The sequence below is a fragment of the Cryptomeria japonica genome, chromosome 8, assembly GCF_030272615.1.
Source record: "Cryptomeria japonica chromosome 8, Sugi_1.0, whole genome shotgun sequence".
Lineage (NCBI taxonomy): Eukaryota > Viridiplantae > Streptophyta > Pinopsida > Cupressales > Cupressaceae > Cryptomeria > Cryptomeria japonica.
Genome location: NC_081412.1, coordinates 406,369,615 through 406,388,768, shown reverse-complemented (window position 1 = coordinate 406,388,768; position 19,154 = coordinate 406,369,615). Strand labels below are relative to the sequence as shown.

The 19,154-nt window shown below is 38.3% G+C and overlaps 1 protein-coding gene across 2 annotated transcripts in view; it reads left to right on the top strand.

Moving 5' to 3' along the window:
• Positions 1–6,782: 6,782 nt before the first annotated feature.
• The window catches only part of LOC131857317 (3-isopropylmalate dehydratase small subunit 1-like), a 39,765-nt gene continuing 27,393 nt past the window's right edge, over positions 6,783–19,154 (top strand). For both annotated transcript variants that reach the window (XM_059209640.1, XM_059209641.1), the window contains exon 1: positions 6,783–7,934. In XM_059209640.1, the coding sequence (XP_059065623.1) occupies positions 7,090–7,920 (831 nt within the window). In that variant the 5' untranslated portion in view covers positions 6,783–7,089 and the 3' untranslated portion in view covers positions 7,921–7,934. The remainder of the gene's footprint in view (positions 7,935–19,154) is intronic.

Here is a 19,154-nt window from a genome sequence, read left to right as displayed (position 1 = left end):
CATTGAAGACATTTCTGATTTGCATATTGAAATGATTAATATTTCCTATTTTACGCAAGCAACACTCAGGTCATCTCGGTTCAATTATACATTGATGCTTGTGCTAACTTGCTACATCAAAATATATGAAAGAAGTGCTCAGGTCATCATGGTTTAATTATACCATCTATGTTTGCACTCACTTCCCACATTTCAAAAGCTCAATGATGACAAAACGCAAAATAATCCAGTGACTGGTCCGGTCATCGCATTGCATTTCATTTGTATTTTAGCTTGCATTTCATTCTTGCATGTGATCCTACAAGCTCCTTTTATCCAAGGTTAAATCTATCGCAGGAATCATCAAAGCATAATCACAAGTGTATACACAATCAGACAAATGACTCATATCTCTCTAGATATTGTCAACCTAACCCAAATCTTATCCTATCTCCCTCAACGGAATCAACAATCAGCATATCCAAATATTTCTGCAACTTGATATCAACAAATTGTCAGTTCTTTATCTAATCAACCTTATCAAATCAAATCAATCAATCAAACCTAATCGATCCTATCATGTCTTATACAGGATGAATCCTTCCCAAAACCAGACGTTTTGATCATGTCTTATACAGGATGAATCCTTCCTGAAACCAGACGCTTTGATCATCGTTGTCTTATACAAGATGAATCCTTCCCGAAACTAGACTGAATCTCGATCTTATCAATCAAGATTTTTCAATCTTACCATCTAAGCAATCAAGCTAATAGAAGAACTCACATTTTCATCAACCACAATTGCAGAAATCAAATCATTTCTAATCGGGATATCAATTTTGCAAAAACTCCAAGGATCAATTATCTCAATTGATCTCCTGAGGGGGCATCATTGTACCAAAATTTAGCATTCAAGAGCTGGGGCATCCTATCGAACCAATATCATCATCAAAATGAGATTATTCTTTGAATCAACACGTCATCACACCTCGCTTCAAAGAGGGTCAAAATGTATACACCTAAAAATGGTCTGAAGATAATTAATTAAATAAGCAATTATTTAATTAATCTCCCTTCCCAATTTAATTGAATTCATCAACAATTTGATTAAATTTCCCCTTTCATCTACTTATTAATAAATCTAAGGATTTATTTAATAGGTTCATTTCAATAACCCCCTTTGATTAATTAATTCAAATTAATTAATTTCCCTCCATCAAATTCATTTCTTCTAAATCCCTAATTAATTAAAATAATTCAAATTCATGAGTCGTTGAGATTAATTAGCCTTTTCCTATTATTTGAATTTTTAAATTCAAATTCTCCTAAACCTAACCCCTTCTACCTACCCCCATGTCCCCTTTCATCCAACCTCTTCTAGAAGCTTTTTGACACTTGTCACTAAGTGTTCCCTTTCATCCAACCTCTTCTAGAAGCCTCTTGACACTTGTCACCATAGAGATGACAGATGTTCCCTTTAATCCAACCCCTTTGCCAACCCACCTCCAATTTAACCATTGATATCTTCAAATCAATCTTGATCGTTGATTCCTGCCACCTCACCCCTAGCTTTGGGAAATCCTATAAATATACCTCATTTTGGAGCACAAAGGGTCCCAATTTCATCTCATCTTATGCATTGTTAATATAGGCATCTAGCTTCTAGTTTATCATTCTTAGCAATGTTATCATGCTTAATTTTAGCTTAATAGTATCTTAATCTTAGTTCATTTTCTAGAATAATCATGAAATCATGTAGCTTAATCATGCTATCATTGCTAGATCATGCATCTTCATCATTTAAATCCTCCATTTAAGTGTAGTCAAGTCACTAGAGTTTGCATACCAAGATCTGAGAGCAAAATTCATACTCGCATTTACTAGGAGGCGATAGATCGCTTAGCTATGGTTTTGTCTTTCTTTGATTTAATTCACTAACCATTGCTTGTAATAATTTATTGAGTGCATTGTGTTTGCAGGTACAGATACACTTCACAAAGCACGACAACTTTTTCTCTTATTGAACTCTATTGCCTGGGGAGTCGGATAGAAACTTGCTTGTCGTTAAAGGGGGGTATCCAACCTTGAGCTCAAGCTACCTTCCCTCCCATCGCTTCTTCACCCTCCCCGGGATGGGAACAAACTGTCTTGCCTCCAACTCCCTTCCTGTGGAATTCCCCTCTGTAGTTCCTGGTTCAGGATGGCATGAGGAGAGCGAACAACTACTATGGAAGGCACTGACTCCGGTTGTTTCTTTCTTTCCGAAAGGAAGACTAGTCTACTCTCGTGAAGGATGGAAATGCCTAATTAACCACCAGGGGTTCAAGATGGTGGACTTCCGGAGGCTGAACATGGGGTGTAAAGGGTGACATATTTCCAACTACCCTATATTATTTATTCTCAGTGGGGTCCTATGAACCCTTCCTTCATTAATGCAGGATTGGTTCTTAACTAATTTGGATGCTCCATCCCATCAATCACTTCGGAACCATCCCCATTATTTAGGATGGTACAATAAATTATAATGTTCCTATGCTTTCCCAACTCCCAGTTGAATGCCCTCCTTATTATAGTTGTTGAATTTGAGCCTATTTAGAGTGAATGATGAACTAATTTGCTACTAACATTAGGGACATGACCTCACCCACGGTCGATAAAGAAACCAACCCTAGACAACCAACATAAATTCTATATGCAAATGATCTTATTTTTATGGCCAAAACAACTTGTGATTTGATGAAAAACTTGAAAGATCTTGAATAATTTTGCCAAGAAGTAGAAATGCAAGTGAATACTCGCAAAACCAAGGTCATGATCTTTATCCGAAAGAGAAAAGAAGGTTTACTGAGAATTTATTTTTGATGGTAGCCCCTTGCAAGTGGTCAATGACTACAAGTACTCTGGCCTTGATTTTCAAAATAAACTCAGTTGGGAAATATGTAGAGCAAACTGGATACAAATGGGATGAAAAGCCTTATACTCATTACAAAATAGGTGCAGAAGAGTTGAATTATGGGATTGGAAAACTAAAAAATCTCTTTTTGGGCTGCCAGTGGTTTCGATGGTGCTATATGAGTGTGACGTTTGGGGTAGCAACACATCAACAAGAAAGTGGAGATAAATAGAGAAATTATAAAAGTATTTAATCACACATAGCCTCAAAATAAAGTATTCTATTTCTTATGAGTTTGCCTTGGCTAAGGTAAGGACCTTAAAGGTTGAGGCATTGACTATGAGTTGATTGCTAAGTGATTTAAGAAGATTAGAGAAAATGGAATTGCATCACTGGCCGAAGATGACGAGAATAGAGAAATTAGATAAAATGAAGAGCATGTGGATGAAAAAAACAAGTGGATGAACAAGTGGGGTATTTGCATAAAAGAGTGTCGCAATAACAAAGGGGAAATAAACAAGTACGTCCAAGAAAAAATCAAAGAAACCATGTGAACATGATAACTTGGGAGGGAAAGAGCATATTATGTCAAACATTTTAATCCCACGTACGACAATACTCAAAAGAACTACATAAGAGCGAAAATAAAATTGAAAGCAAAAATGTTAATGGCTTAGCTAAGAACTAGTTCACACTAGCTCAAATGTGAAACTGAAAGATGGATGATACCTAAAGAAGAATGGGTATATATAAAATATTGTTTTTGATCGAGAAAGTACTGAAAACCAGAGCATTGACCCTTTACATAGTTTAAACTATTAAAAACACTTAACAACACTATAACAACAAACATCCATAACTAGAGTCTTTCTGAACCAAAAATAGCAAAAAGAACAGAACAACAAGGAATAAGGGAAAGCATCCCAAAACACACAAAAAAAAAACACAAGACCTAAGGGGTCGACTTGTGAACCCCAGTCCTATCAATGACATTTTTCAAAATCATCAAACTAGAACTTCTAAAGTTCCCTGGCTTCATCTTTGTCAACATCGTTGTCCGCGGTAGGCTCTCTCAGGAGGGAGAGAATGAGGGTCGACCTATGAAGGACCTGCAAGCATAAATTATTGAGACAAACAATCTGGGAATCCCTAGCCTCCACCTTATGTTTCAGAACCTTGACCTCCTCAAGAATGGCCTTCATATCCATCAACGACCCCAGGTTTTTAATCCCCTGCAAAATATCCATAACATCAGTACATATATTTTTGAGTTGTTCCATAGTCGGGATCCCGTGGGGGATATCAATATTTTTCTCATCACCCTCCCTGTTGACAGTCTTCGCCATCGGGTCAGCTTTTTCCATTTCCACCATCTTAGCCAATTCCACAACAAGAGCACTGACCCCCTGGGCTCCCAAGTCCTCCAGGTCCGCCACATTCTCGTTCTCATCACCCTCCCTGTTCACAGTCTCCACTGCTGGGCCCACTTTTCCCATCTTCATCGTCTTAGCCAAATCCACAACAGGAGTTCTGGTCCCCTAGGCCCCCAAATCATCCGGTTCCACCATTTTCATCACTTCGTCCAAGTCGACTAGGTTGATAGTCACCATAGGTTCCATATCCGACTTAGCATTAGTAGCCTCATTGAGGGGCCCAGAGGAACCCAAATCTTTAAGGTCCCCCCCCCCCCCCGCGTCCTCAATCAAGCCTTCGTCAGGATCAAAGACATCTTTAGATTTTGCCTTTTTCTTCGAGGAGCTTTTTGATGCCAACCTGCATGACCTCCTTCTGCCTTTAGTGTAAGGGGAAGGGATTTCCTCCTCAAATTCTTTAGACGAAGAATTGTCCTCGATGATAATTCTTTTCCGTTTCATAGGGGCTTTCCCTTTACTCTTAGAGGGGGTGAGAGATTTGTTGGTCAAGGGAGAAGGCACCAGGTTAGGGGTTATCTCAGTGATGGAATTGAGTAGACACAGAGGTAGGAAAATGAGCAGCCGCAAGGACACCCGACGAAAATTGGAAAAACCTAGGTATAATCAAGCTAGAAGAAAATGTCGAAAGCAGGAGAGAGGTCATGGTAGGGGGTTGGACCAACATAAGGATACAAGGAGGGCAAAGAGCCAGATGATAATTGTAAATCCTATAGATTAAACCCTGGTGAAGCAAGACAGGTGGCTTGTCCTCATGCTTGGGATCAAGGGTATCTTTCACAGAAGTTTGGAGAGAATGCAAGAGGAAAAAAGGCAGACACAACAAGTCATTATTACAAAAATGGTTAAGCAAGGGAAGGTGGTAGTAGTAGAATACCTTAAAGCAACCTTCCAACATGAAGTATTTCATCACCATCAAGCAAATTTGGCTCCTTGGGTGCCTGAGTTCTTCACGGGCAAACCCTCCATGCAACTTAGCCGATTCCTCTCTGCTTCTAAAGAAGTGTTTAAGTCCTTCACTGTTAGAAATATGGCTAGTGCGCTTCCACCTCCTTCCATCCAAAGCAAGACCTGTCGCCTGGGCAATGGATTCCTCCGACACTTCAAAAGAAACACCACCCACCGTGACTCTCTGCCCAGACCAAGAAGAAACTAATTGGGATGAAAGTTGCTTGTCGTGGCCACATAGGGACTCCAAAAACTCAACCACTCCTCCCTCAACATATTAATTCCAAACGAGGGGGTCATTCTTGAAATCATCGGGCTTGTCAGGCTCATAGCATACTCTATCACCCCCCATTTCCTCAGCAGAGAGAGCTTGTTTAGCATACGTCATAAACAAGACCTCGTAGAGGATGTCACATATGCAACCCTTAGTGAAAAAAAACAATGTCAATATTGCAAGGGATGGATAAATTTAGCTTGAGGTGACAATCAAGGCACAAAAAGACGAAATGATCACCATTAATAACCTTGGAAATGTGGGACTTGTGCGAGCCATAAGTCAGGAATTGAGACATGACTTTAGGCACATAGGAAATATTCCTAGAATAAAAAATAACACGCATAGTAATGATCTTGGGGGCACGTGGCACCAGTTGCCCACGACAAGTTTTTAAAACCATCCAACTCAGCCTGGAACCCATCATATCATTGCCTGTCCAATACATCATTATATGGTGACCCCAAAAAGTGTACCGAAAAATCACCTCACCTTTTGTGGCCGAGTTGGTAGTCCCTATCAACATATAACTGGCAGTAGTCCTACAAATATTCCCCATATTCAAATTTAAAAAATAACTCCTTCCAGGATACCCAGAGGTGAGGAGGGTAGCAATGAGGCTAAATAAGAGCTTCATCATCAATTTGAGTTTGAATTCTCTCTTTCGTTAAAAGGAAGTTGACATGAGGCGAAAGATAAGTGTGGCTCCTCCAACATCTTAGACCAGTGTTAGTTAACCCCAGGGCAACAAGAGCATCAACAACCCCATTCCCTTCCCTAAACACATGCATAATCCAGAACGAGTCAAGCCCAGAAATAAGTCTGAGAGTGTCCCTAATGGAGCCTTCAATGGTCCAATTGAGCCTGTTCCACCCTTTGACAGTATCAATGATGAGCTTAGAGTCCCCTTCTATGTCGATACACCTGATGCCCATGGAGAGCAAACCTAATCCCCCAAGCCAAGACCATGACTTCAACTTGGTTACTAGAGTGACCATTCAAGAGATGGTGGAAATGAAATGACATTACATTTGAAGTGTTCGGCTTACAAAAGATATTCAAATCAATAATATTGAAACGCTAAAATGAACACCTTGAATAACCTATTGAAAGAAGAAAAGATTACAGAAATTGCTGATTTCTTGATAACATACATAATAGAAGATCCCAAGAAATTAAATCGGTAGACTATTATCGATATCTTCTTTAATAGTTTTCGGATTTAATACTTTGCTGGCTATCCGTAGATAGCATAGACTATGGACGTTATAAAAACCCTGCAATGAAAAAGTGATCTTATCGCTGTTTTGACAGATTGGGAAATAAATCCGTTCATCAAAAGGTATCGAATAGCGGGGCAGTGGGAAAAGTAGATTCCTTCGAGAAGCTGGCCTTGTATGCACACGGTCCACTACACAAGTTATTTCAGTCTCCTTGTCAACTAAAAAGGCGTTCAAATATTCAGTCAAATGTCAGTGTAATTTGTTTAGTTATGTAATGTTGAAGTAGTTCCGTGCACAACAAAACTTGTTTAATATATCGAGTTCTGTCTTACATTTTATTCTATGCGAAGATTTTACTTCGGGAAAATGGCAATGGCGACTGCAAACACTTTCCAGTCATTATCTGTAAGTAAGAAATGCATCTATCATCCTGTTAATTCTTGTTCGAAGCTATTTTCTCCGCACAACAGCCCCCAGAAATCCTTGCATTTCTTTCAAAAAAATGCATTTACATCACTATTATCATTTTCCCAAAACCTGAGAAAATCTGTGTACCCTACATTATTAAATCCCCCAAGGGCAATAGGAACATCTCAATCCTCTGATGCTCCTGAGCAAAGGGTTTTTCATGGAGAATGTTTTGTAGTATACGATAACATAGACACTGACCAAATCATCCCGGCAGAATATTTAACCCTAGTTCCCTCCAAACCAGAGGAATATGAAAAACTGGGCAGTTATGCCTTTATCGGGCTTCCTGATGATAAGTATAAGAAGAAATTCATTGAGAAGGGCCAGGCTAAGACAAAATATCCTATTGTTATTGCTGGCGATAATTTTGGATGTGGGTCTTCTAGGGAACATGCCCCTGTGGCACTTGGGGCAGCAGGAGTGAAGGCTGTTTTGGCAGAGTCCTATGCTAGAATATTCTTCAGGAATTGTGTGGCTACTGGTGAGTTGTACCCGGTGGAGACTGAGTGCAGGGTTTGTGAAGAATGCGAGACTGGTCACATTGTCACTGTGGAGATTGACGGAAATAAGCTTATCAACCATACCACCGAAAAGGAGTACGCTCTGAAGCCTATTGGTGATGCTGGGCCTGTGATTGAGGCTGGTGGTGTTTTCGCATATGCAAGAAAGACTGGGATGATTGCTAGTTCTCCATCAGCTTGAACTGGGTGTGGCTGGTAAGGAGCAGTTCTTGAATGCAATTCGAAACTGTTTGTGCTTTGGATTGTTTAAGAACTGTTGGTTCAGATCTTTTACTCTTGATCTTTCTGTGTTGGAAATTTTAACTCTCACATGACAAGCTAAGAAATACTTAAAAAATATCCTGAAACTTTCAGTGGTTTATATTTACTAGTTAAATTAAATAATTTGTTAAAAAGTGAATTTTGGATCCAATTATTAACAGTGGTACGGATAAAACAATTTTTTTATTTAGCTAATATTTATATATTTTCAGGTGCTTGCACCTTTTGCCTAAAAAAAGATTTTATTTTTATTTTCTATTGATGGATCATGGATCTATAGCGGTTTTCATTGAGTCCCCAACTCTGCTAGGCACTGCTGAAAGGAATTATAAGCAATGCCATGAATGCAATTACAAGAATTCCAATGAACTCAACCCATCTAGAAGAAAGCCCTATGTATTGAGAGCATACAAGCAGTTGAATACACACATTGCTTTCCCTGGAAGATGGTTAAAATTCCAACAGAATTGTCCAACTAACCCAGATGAATACAACACAACTAGAAGTATCAACAAACCGACATTGGATCTGGTGCTGATCAAGTATGAATGGGTTTGAAAGTCTGGGTTAATTACACAAACTCTTTCAAAAACTATTAATGCAGTGAATTTGACACGCACAAATATAAATTGTCTGGATGTGGTCACTGCTATGAAGATGAAGAAAACTGGAATATGAGCCAAACCAGAGCCTGAGGCTTGGTGCCTGCAATATGTAGAAAAGAATTGATAAAAATCTGATAAAAACAGATTGAGGATGTAGTTTTCCTTTTAGAAATGTGATTTGTCCTATTTGATATTCTCCGAGGCATATTTAACAACCGAGATACAATTTCAGTTTGCCATTTTCTATCTATGGAGGCAAGGGTTTAATTCCTTTTAACCCTCCTCAATATCACTCAAAGAATTGAGGCCACCCTTGCTTTAGCCATGCATTGCAAATTTAACAACCGAGATACAATTTCAGTTTGCCATTTTCTATCTATGGAGGTAAGGGGTTAATTCCTCTTACCCCTCAATGTCACTCAAAGATTTGAGGCCACCCTTGCTTTAGCCATGCATTGCAAATTTATAATCCGAGATACAATTTCAGTTTGCCATTCTCTATCTATGGAGGGAAGGGGTTAATTCCTTTTACCCCTCGTCAATATCACTCAAATATTGAGGTCATCCTTGCTGTAGCCATTTTTGCATGTGTCTATTTGGGTAACCACAACTACTCACACACAAATACATTTCCAGTTATCTTATTTCTGGCACGTTAGGACTGCAGCAGAAATTTTTTGCAATTATTGGACTGTTGAGGTGCTGCTGGTTTATCGACATGTGCATCTGGGAAGTCATAATATTACATCTGACAGAAGTTTGCTTTCAACTATTTTTAATGGATTGCCAAACCCTTTTCCAAAGCTCCCATTTTGACATACTCTAAGATTAAGCTACCAAATTTTGCTGATTTTTTCTCGACACCTGTCAGTTGCATTTGCTGAATAGATCTCCAATCGCTTCAGCAAAGCTCATTTTTTGCATTTCCAGCAATGATTGCAGGTACTTCCAGTCAATCAATTAATGTGCCTACTCTATACCTACATAATATGCATAAATGTCGAACAGGGTATCAGATTGAAAGTGTACTACTACCATCAGGTGTGAAGCTTATGTTTCTCCTCACCCCTTGGAGCTGTTAGAACCTGCAACCTGCTATCAACCATATAGACTGTCAGTGATCATTTCCACAATGAGCTGCTGCTAACTGCACCATCTTCGTGGAGCTATTATAGATCTCCCATTTGCTTTGTGATCTTTGCCACATATTGCTTGCAGCCTTGCATGTATTGGCCCCTAAAGAATTAATCAAGCCAAAGCCATGAACACTTTCTTCTCAACCACTTTTAACATTCTATGCAGCCACAGGCATGATCATATGGCATAATCCATCTCAGAAGCAATGACAAAACATCCAAACATAGAACCAATTCCAAGCTGAAGAAGAGCTTGCACAATTACAGAATACTCAAACAGGATGGAAGAAATGAACACCTACAGCTGCTTATAAATGCAATGTTTGCCACTCATTATTGAAGATCCTCCTCTTATTGGCAAGGCCATTCACACGTTTATCTTTTGAAACTATTGCATTGTTTGTTTTCCAATGGCAACCTAGATAGAAAATGAAGGAAATTTTCAGTTTCTTTCAATCAGGATAAAAGAGTAAAGCTCTTCCTTTTGCATTGAGATGGTTGTTTTCAGATCTAGTTGTTTAGAGACATTGTACTGAGGTCAGCAGTTGTAAAACCTTTGTGTATTCTCTTTCTTAATCCCACGTTTGATCTAAAATGGCTTCAAAACTACAAGGGAATTCTTACAACAATTCTCACAAGACTTGGTGAGTTTTAGAACTTGTGAATAGATTCTTGTCAATCATACTGGCTCTCTTGAACAGATTCTGGTTGGGTAGGTTGAGAATAATACCCAACTAATGCAAGAAATGATGAGAGTGCTCTAGATTATGCTTTTGCAGAATCAATCACACAATGAACTGTACAACATCTCCACGATGGTTCCAGCTAGCTAAATAGTTTATCTTACACAACTGAGTTTATCAACTTTACTTCCCAGTAGTGTTTAGGAAATTGATAATATTTCTTCACTACCATTGCCATAGGATTCTTTCCATCTAGAATCCACTCTCTTCCTCAGATCACTTAGAAATTTTGCAAAGCAATGATGAACTCCCTATTGCCTTCCTCAATGAAGAGTGCATCTTGATCTTCAGCAAGTTTTCTCACAACTCCAATTCCAACATTTCACAGCGTCAATGTTAGTATCATTTCCTACTTATAGTTTCATTTATTTCCAACTAATTTGCATTCATTGACTTTATGATTGAGTACTATTCTATGGATGCAATCCACACACAATTACATCATTATCTTTGCAGTATCGAGATCTTATTCTGTGTAGATTATCAATATCTAGGGTTTGAAACTTCATAAGAGGCTCCTACTGGCATGAATTCAGCATTATATTCTCCATAATATATCATTATGAGGTGTTATAATTTCTGTCACTCAACATGTAGATTCTATGGTCCATCCAGTTGGAGACTCCATTGTTGCTATTCGTGAGCTATGAAGTGATTTTGATCATCTATTGAAATAGTGGATAATTTCCCCCAAGCAGGGAGGAAGTTATGAGACAGCTACATGGGCTAGTATATTTAGTTAAATATAGTTACGTTGTAAACATAGAGCAACATGGTTTTAGCATACTTCATTAATGTTTTACAGTATCATGGGCTTTTTGAACATTCTTAAATGGCATATCTCTATGTACATCTCTATTCTCTTCCTTCCTCTACTTTCTCTTTAATCTATACATACATAAAACAAATGGGTGTACATCATGCACAATTGCTGCAATCTCATGTTCTCTTGTTGCTTCAATTGTGTTCATATCAATTGTTGCTTTCCTGGTAGGTCTGCTATATATTTATTGACATAATGGTAGATCGTTTTTTTATTTTGGTGACAGATATATCAGGTTGTTTGTAACTCAGACAACCAGTGTAGTGCAATGAGATTATTTATTGCCCCTGTATTTTGCTCTTATTTCCCAACATATAAAAATTTCTATTTTGTTTGCATTCTGCTTTCCAACAGATAGTGGGTGTTGGGTACATGCACGCCTTTAATATATTGGCAATCAAATTTGAGTGATAAGAGAGCCTCACGAGCCTCTGCCTGGAGGGATCTATTGATCCAAAGTTATTAGCCAGGAAGTCTAGGTCTCTGGCCTGAGAAGCAAAGGTCACTGTCACTTTTATTGCAATGGATCAGTCAGCTTTGAATTCTGGGGAGGCCAATTTTTATTCCCATGACACTTTTGCCTCAACTCATTTCCACACTCAAATCTCATTGATAGTGTCCTATAGCTGAGCTAATACGTCTCTGGCTTCTGCATATTGTTTGGGGTTCTCCAGTTTGAAGGCCGTTTTTCTTTTGGGGTTACTTGTTTAATGTGTTAGGTCTTTGTGCTGCAAAACTTCTATGTCCAGTTGTTACTGTTATCGCTAAAGATTGCACCCTTTGCTGAGCTATCAACTCAGCAATCTAGTGCAACATGAGATCATTCCCAGGTTGTGGGTAATCTGTGATGGAAATGAACCCCCATAGAGGGCTGGTTCCCTTGAGCTCACCTACTTTAACTTAAATCACTGGGAAAAGGGGCGAGAAATGAAACCTAAGATCTAATTGGGTGGTGCACCAAATGACTATGACATGTACTGCTGTTTTGGACTCACAATGTATCAATAATCAACTCAGTTTCATACAACTCAAGTGTTTTCATACATCAATACATCAATGTTTTGCAAGGAGGTTTGAGTTTTCAACAGGTTTTGAAGGAGAAGAGATGTTTTCACAACTAAATAACTGTTTGCAACTGTCACACAGCTTACAACCTACATAAAGTGTACATTTTCTGCCTATAGGTGCTGGAATGAGACATACGTTAAGGTTTTACATTAGAAAGCACAATGATATTTATCAATCACTATTTTGCAAAACACAATAATATTCATCAATCACTATTTTGCACACAATGGGAAAGTAATTGAGAAGGCAAAATCACTGAAATCTTATTGCTGAAAGGTGTCTTTATAGTAGTATAAGTCTGAAAATGCTTTGAAACTTAGTAGAAAATGAAAATTACATTGCTTATTCTCATTCCTAAGACTGATTTTCTGAGTTACAGTAGAATACTTTTGCCAGAAGGAATTTTCAGCAGTTACAATGCAAGGCCAAAAAGTGCAAGAACTGTTAATTTTGTGCCCTAGATCAGTAATCAGATTTATGTCTTTTAATTATGCCCTAGTTTGTTAATCAGATTTGTAATATTTTATTAAACCATAATTCAGTAACCTCAGAAATGAAACAAGTAAACAAGAGACAAACGCAAATAACATGGGAAAACCTCCAAGGAGGAAAAACCCAGCATTAAAGACCCACAGGTCAGATTATATATTCTCTCTTAATTGCACAAATACAATACTTAGCTTGCTTCTCCAGATCTGATCCCTTTTGTATGTCAGATCTGCACTTCTAAGCACTTCAAGTCTGCACCAAAAGAGGCCTATATCCTCTTGGACAAGTTCGCACAATCCTTGGATAAATTCGCACAATCCTTGGATAAATTTGCACTTTGATTAGCAGAGCTAATTCGCTGATTGCATTGATGATGAATTGTGTTTGCACTTTAACTTTATTTATATGGATCTTTTGACCAACGTCAGCCTCAATCCTTTTTGGCGCCAATTTATATTTTGTGGTGTGAGTCCTTTTTGGTGTAGCGTGGAGGATGGGGCTGGACTTGTCTTGGGGCCACGCTACCCCTTAAGGATAGGACCCAGTCCTAAATGGGTTCGGATGTTGCCTTAAGGCAATCTGAACCCATATTTCCCTAGTTATAAACAACACTCCCTCTTAACTAGGGAAGAAGAGAATACATAATCTGAACCTTTAGAGTTCCATCTAGCACACAAGCATAGAATTACATCTTCCACCTAGCACACAAGCATAGGATGGTTCTAGCACACACGCATAGAAAGTGTAATACACAAGTGGGTCTTTACATAATTACAATTTTCCATCTAGCACACAAGTATAGATTGGACACAATTCATTCTTGCACACAAGCAAAGAATGATCAAGGTGTTGCAGATAGAGTCACTGAGATTGGAGCTCCCTCTCAATCAGGGTTCAGTTTTCCACAATACCAAGTCTGTCTTTGAAGTATTCGAACTTCACTCTGGATAAGGGTTCGGTAAGGATATCTGCAACCTGTTCATCAGTGCTAATATACTTTAGCTAAATGGTGCCTCTTTGCACCTCTTTGCACAATATCCCATAGTAGCCATCTTGTAATGCTTGTGGAGGATGACTTCAAACTTTAACATGCACACTTGCAAGTCATGAATACATACACAATTTATTCATGCACATCATGGAGTTTTTCCATGCCATCAATCACGCACATCCATCATTCATTGTCTTTACCTCAGTCTTGTCCCAAAGAAGAATGTAACATCATAATCTTCCATCTTGCACACAAGCAAGAAATGGAATAGACATAATCAGAATATTGTAGTCTTCCATCTTGCACACAAGCATAGAATGGAACTACATAACATAGTCTTCCAGCTCGCACACAAGCATAGATTGGATCCACCTTACATTGCCCACAGAGGATGGAGAGGATCTTTTCTACCATTTTACATTGCCTGCAGAGGATGGTTGATACAACACAATGTATCACAGAGGTTGAGACTCCCTCTCAACCAAGGCAGTGTTCTCCACAGCTCCAAGTCTATCTCAAGCTTCAAGAGACTTGGTGAGAACATCCGCAACATAGGATTGTCCTGCCATAAAACACTAAATTGTCAGGCATCAATATACAACCCTGATAATAAATCAAAATAGCACAACAAGAATTTTGAGAAACCACACTGCTTCTCTTGATGCAACACTTGCAACAATGTATTTATCTACAGTAATACTTAATGCAACTGAGGACTGTCCCTGTAGGTCCAAGAGATCGCAGTGGGTGAATGCTTGAAGAGTTTTCCTTGTCCGTAATACTTCTTGACCAATCTGAACTTAAGCAGCTTCAGCCCATAATCAATTGTGCCTCGCAAGTATCTTAGGATGTGCTTGGCTGCAACACGATAAACATGTTTGGGCAAGCTCATGAACTGACTAAGAGCATTCACTGCAAGGCATATGTCTGGTCTAGTGTTAACTAGATACATCAGTGATCCAATCAACTGCCTGTACTCTGATGGATCTGCAAAATCAGACTTAGCTGCAGAAACACTTAACTTCTTTAAGTTAGATTCCATAGGAGTAGACATGGGTTTACAATCCATCATTCTAAATCTTTTCAAAATATCAATAGTATACTTTCCTTGACTTAGAAAAATTTCGTTAGACTTTTGCCATACTTCTAGACCTAGAAAATAATGCATTAAACCTAAGTCCTTCATTTCAAATTCTGAAGCTAGTTCTTTCTTACATCTAATGATAAATTCATCTTTACCAGTAAGAAATGAACCATCCACATATCGAACTATAATTAGCATTTCATCATTGGATGACTTAAAGTAGATGTTAGAGTCAACATCATTTTACAAAATTCTAAACTTATCAAGTATTCTTTCATACCAAGCACGAGAGTCCTGTTTGAGGCCATACATGGCTTTTCTCAATTTGCACACCTGAATCTTATAACCCCTTAAGATATACCAAAATAGCTGGAACTCCCTCTCAGCAGCAGCTGTGTCCAATCACAGCTTCCAAAGTACTTGAACTTCCTTTGAGTGTATGCCCATCCCAATAATTTCCCTTGAAGATTTAGTATGCCCTGTTTGAGAAGCATTCCAAGCCACTGAAAGATCCAATCAATTTCTTGTACTCCGGGATAGGAAATCATACTCTATGATGAAATTGAAAAATGCTTGACTCAAGAAAAGAATTACATACTAATACTCATAATAAAAGGTAATCAACAACATAGGTTAGAGTATACCAACTCAGAAGGAGGCGCTCCTCCTTAACTTCTGCACAATCAATCTTTTATGTTAATCTCAAGGACCCTGTCCATCTATCTTTCAATAAGGTGGACCCATAGCACAATTGTTGAGATAAGATGAGGATAAATTCCATCAAGAGATTACACAACAAGATTGCCAATAAATGTTATCGATAGAAAACGAAAATTCTAAGAAATCAATAGTACATTCTAACTTCTATTATGTAGGAAAGAGCATCATCATAACCAATTAACTGAAAGCAACCTGTCATGCATTTATTTTAACAGATAACTGACACATAATAAAACTGCATTTGTCACAACATTTAATGACATGAGCTCAAATGCAACAGGGATGATATAAGGATGTTAACTCAGGATAACACATGCACAAACTTGCTTGCAGACCTACAAGGATAAACACCTGTCACAGGGAACCTCAAAACATGATTGGCCCAACACGGGTTAATTCAAAGAGAATATCATTTTCCTTTCACACAACCCAACAAGGGTTTTACAAAACTAAGTAAACACAAACCCATAAGAAGCAAATGAAACCCTTATTATTACAACTTGACAAAGAAACCCCATGTAAACAAATTGACAAAGTTATTCAACAGGAATACTTAACCTTCAATTATCATAAAGTCTCTCATCACAAAGTTAATAAAGAATTAAGAAAAATGCACCTGTTGATGTTTAGATAACACTGATACTGGAACTGAAAGCTTCCCCAAAAGAAACTATCTTTGTAGTCTATCTTCAAAAGCCATAATTCGCAATCTCCTCTTGATGTACCTTAGCACAGTCAGCTAGGGTTTGAAGATTGGTGGGAATACAACTGATTTTGTTAGCAATACAAAATAGTAGTTGCATGTCTAGTAGCAAATAAATCTACCATACCATCAAAGATTCAATCATTATTAAAATTGGATCGGATCACATCAAGGGTTAAGAATCATGAAATATATACCAATCTAGGGTTTAGACCAATTCTGAAAATCAACAACTTTGAAGGTCTGAATAAGGTAACAACTCCACAGTATACACTTTGCATTCCAGAGATCTGAAAATCTGAAAGGAGAAATATCAGTTACTTCCTTCTTTGGCTCTTCACTTGAATCTCCACAATGAATTAAAGAATGACTCCTTGATGAGGATCCGATGATGCCCTCTAACTTCAACCCTGTCATTATCTTAATAAAAGACGAACAACAACCTAAAGGTAAGAGCTTACTGAAATCTGAGGGTTAGTATAACCTTAGCTCTGATACCATGTTAATTTTGTGCCCTAGATCAGTAATCAGATTTATGTCTTTTAATTATGCCCTGGTTTGTTAATCAGATTTGTAATATTTTATTGAACCATAATTCAGTAAACTCAGAAATGAAACATGTAAACAAGAGACAAACGCAAATACCCTGGGAAAACCTCCAAGGAGGAAAAACCCAGCATTAAAGACCCATAGGTCAGATTATATATTCTTGCTTAATTGCACAAATACAATACTTAGCTTGCTTCTCTAGATCAGATCCCTTTTGTATGTCAGATCTGCACTTCTAAGCACTTCAAGTCTGCACCAAAAGAGGCCTATATCCTCTTGGACAAGTTCACACAATCCTTGACAAGTTTGCACAATCCTTGGATAAATTCACACTTTTATTAGCAGAGCTAATTCGCTGATTGCATTGATGATGAATTGTGTTTGCACTTTAACTTTATTTATATGGATCTTTTGACCAAGGTCGGCCTCAATCCTTTTTGGCGCCAATTTATATTTTGTGGCGTGAGTCCTTTTTGGTGTAGCGTGGAGGATGGGGCTGGACTTGTCTTGGGGCCACGCTACCCCTTAAGGATAGGACCCAGTCCTAAATGGGTTCGGATGTTGCCTTAAGGCAATCCGAACCCATCTTTCCCTAGTTATAAACAACAAGAACTACCCAAAACTGAAGCTAGGCATGGGCTTTAAGCCTAGGAATCATTCCTTAAAACTTTTCAACATAGGAATAATGATTAGAAGACAAATGTCATTGTTAGACTTGATCAACCTTCACTTTTGAGCACTGGAAAACTGTCTTTATCTTTCTTTGAATGCTGGATTTCATAGGTGGCTTAGGACATGAGGAATGTTGACTTTGTCTTCTTTTAATTTGTCATGTAGACTCATATATCTGCACTTCACCATCATGATTCTTCAAACAGCCTCTTGAGATGCTCTCATCCGCTTTCCAACCGCCCTTCAAATTCTCAACTGCTTCATGACACCTTCTTAAACTACCAAAAACCACTCTCCATGTATATAGGCCATGTGGAAAACAATTTTGAAGATGCTTGGCTGCTTAGGATGGCGTTAGGTTGGTGTAGGAGAATCTTAAGGATAGTGATTGCCATATGTTGTTGTCATCAAGACCTTCCTTACCCTCACATTCTGACCATTTGTTCACCTACTGGACTGTGACCTGCATATTCATCTGCCATATCCTTTGTTATTCATGTTGGGTATCATTGTCCCTGAAATATCCCCCTAGGGATATTAATTTTCAATTTTTTCACCCAGAGATCCACAGAAAAATTAACAACAATTTCACATGCAACTGATTTCAATACACCAACAAATTTTACTGATATTCATTAATTTTCAGGCTGAAATATTAGTTCTGAAAAATTAAAATAAACATTGCATTAAAATCCCCAATAGAACAACAGCAAAAATTACCAATCCCAGCCACAACATTTACAGTCGGATTGGACAACCAGCAAATAAAACTTGAAGCACAAAGTGAGCCACCTGAATGATAACTCCAATTGACAATGGGTTTCCGTCCACTGCCTCCAAGCTCTAAGGTTTGCGTCCTCAAACCTACTGAAAAACTAGAGCTTCCCAGAAACTCTCCAAAGAAACAATCTCCAAACATATAACCCAACATGCCAAAATGAGCCTCTCCATGTTATTAAATAACTCAACCCGTGACTCTTCATTTGCCCACTTCTTGTGTCTTGGAATTCCCTTCTATTAATAAAGTGACTTAACTTTATAATTTGATGTTTGACATAAAAAGTCACATTAGTCTTCTTAAATAAATAATTAAAATAAGTTGTCTTTTAAGTTATTATGTTTAGACAACTTAAACTTAATTATTTAATGGATGTCCTAATGTCCCAAAAAGGGGACATTACAGTCCTCCCTCTTTAAAGATTGGTTGCCTCAAGCAATCATAAATCTGCATACCAATACCAGGATCCCAAACCATCCTCAGGAACACTGTTTTACAAATCCGTTGCGCCACACTGATTGAAACATCTGCATACCCACGGTGTAGCAGCATATCTTGGTCCACAAGAGTCGATGCACCAAACATGTCACTACCTGGATCCCATATCAGTTTGTAGAACCTGCTATAAGTAATGAAAGAGTTTGTCAACCAATCGCCTTGGGGTAACCGTCCATGCATGTAGAACAACCAGACAAGATGAAGATGAACCCCCTCATGCCAATAAACCAACATGAAGGAATACCCTACCTCGCTGCCATAACTCTGATCAGTAGCATAAATGATTTCAAACATG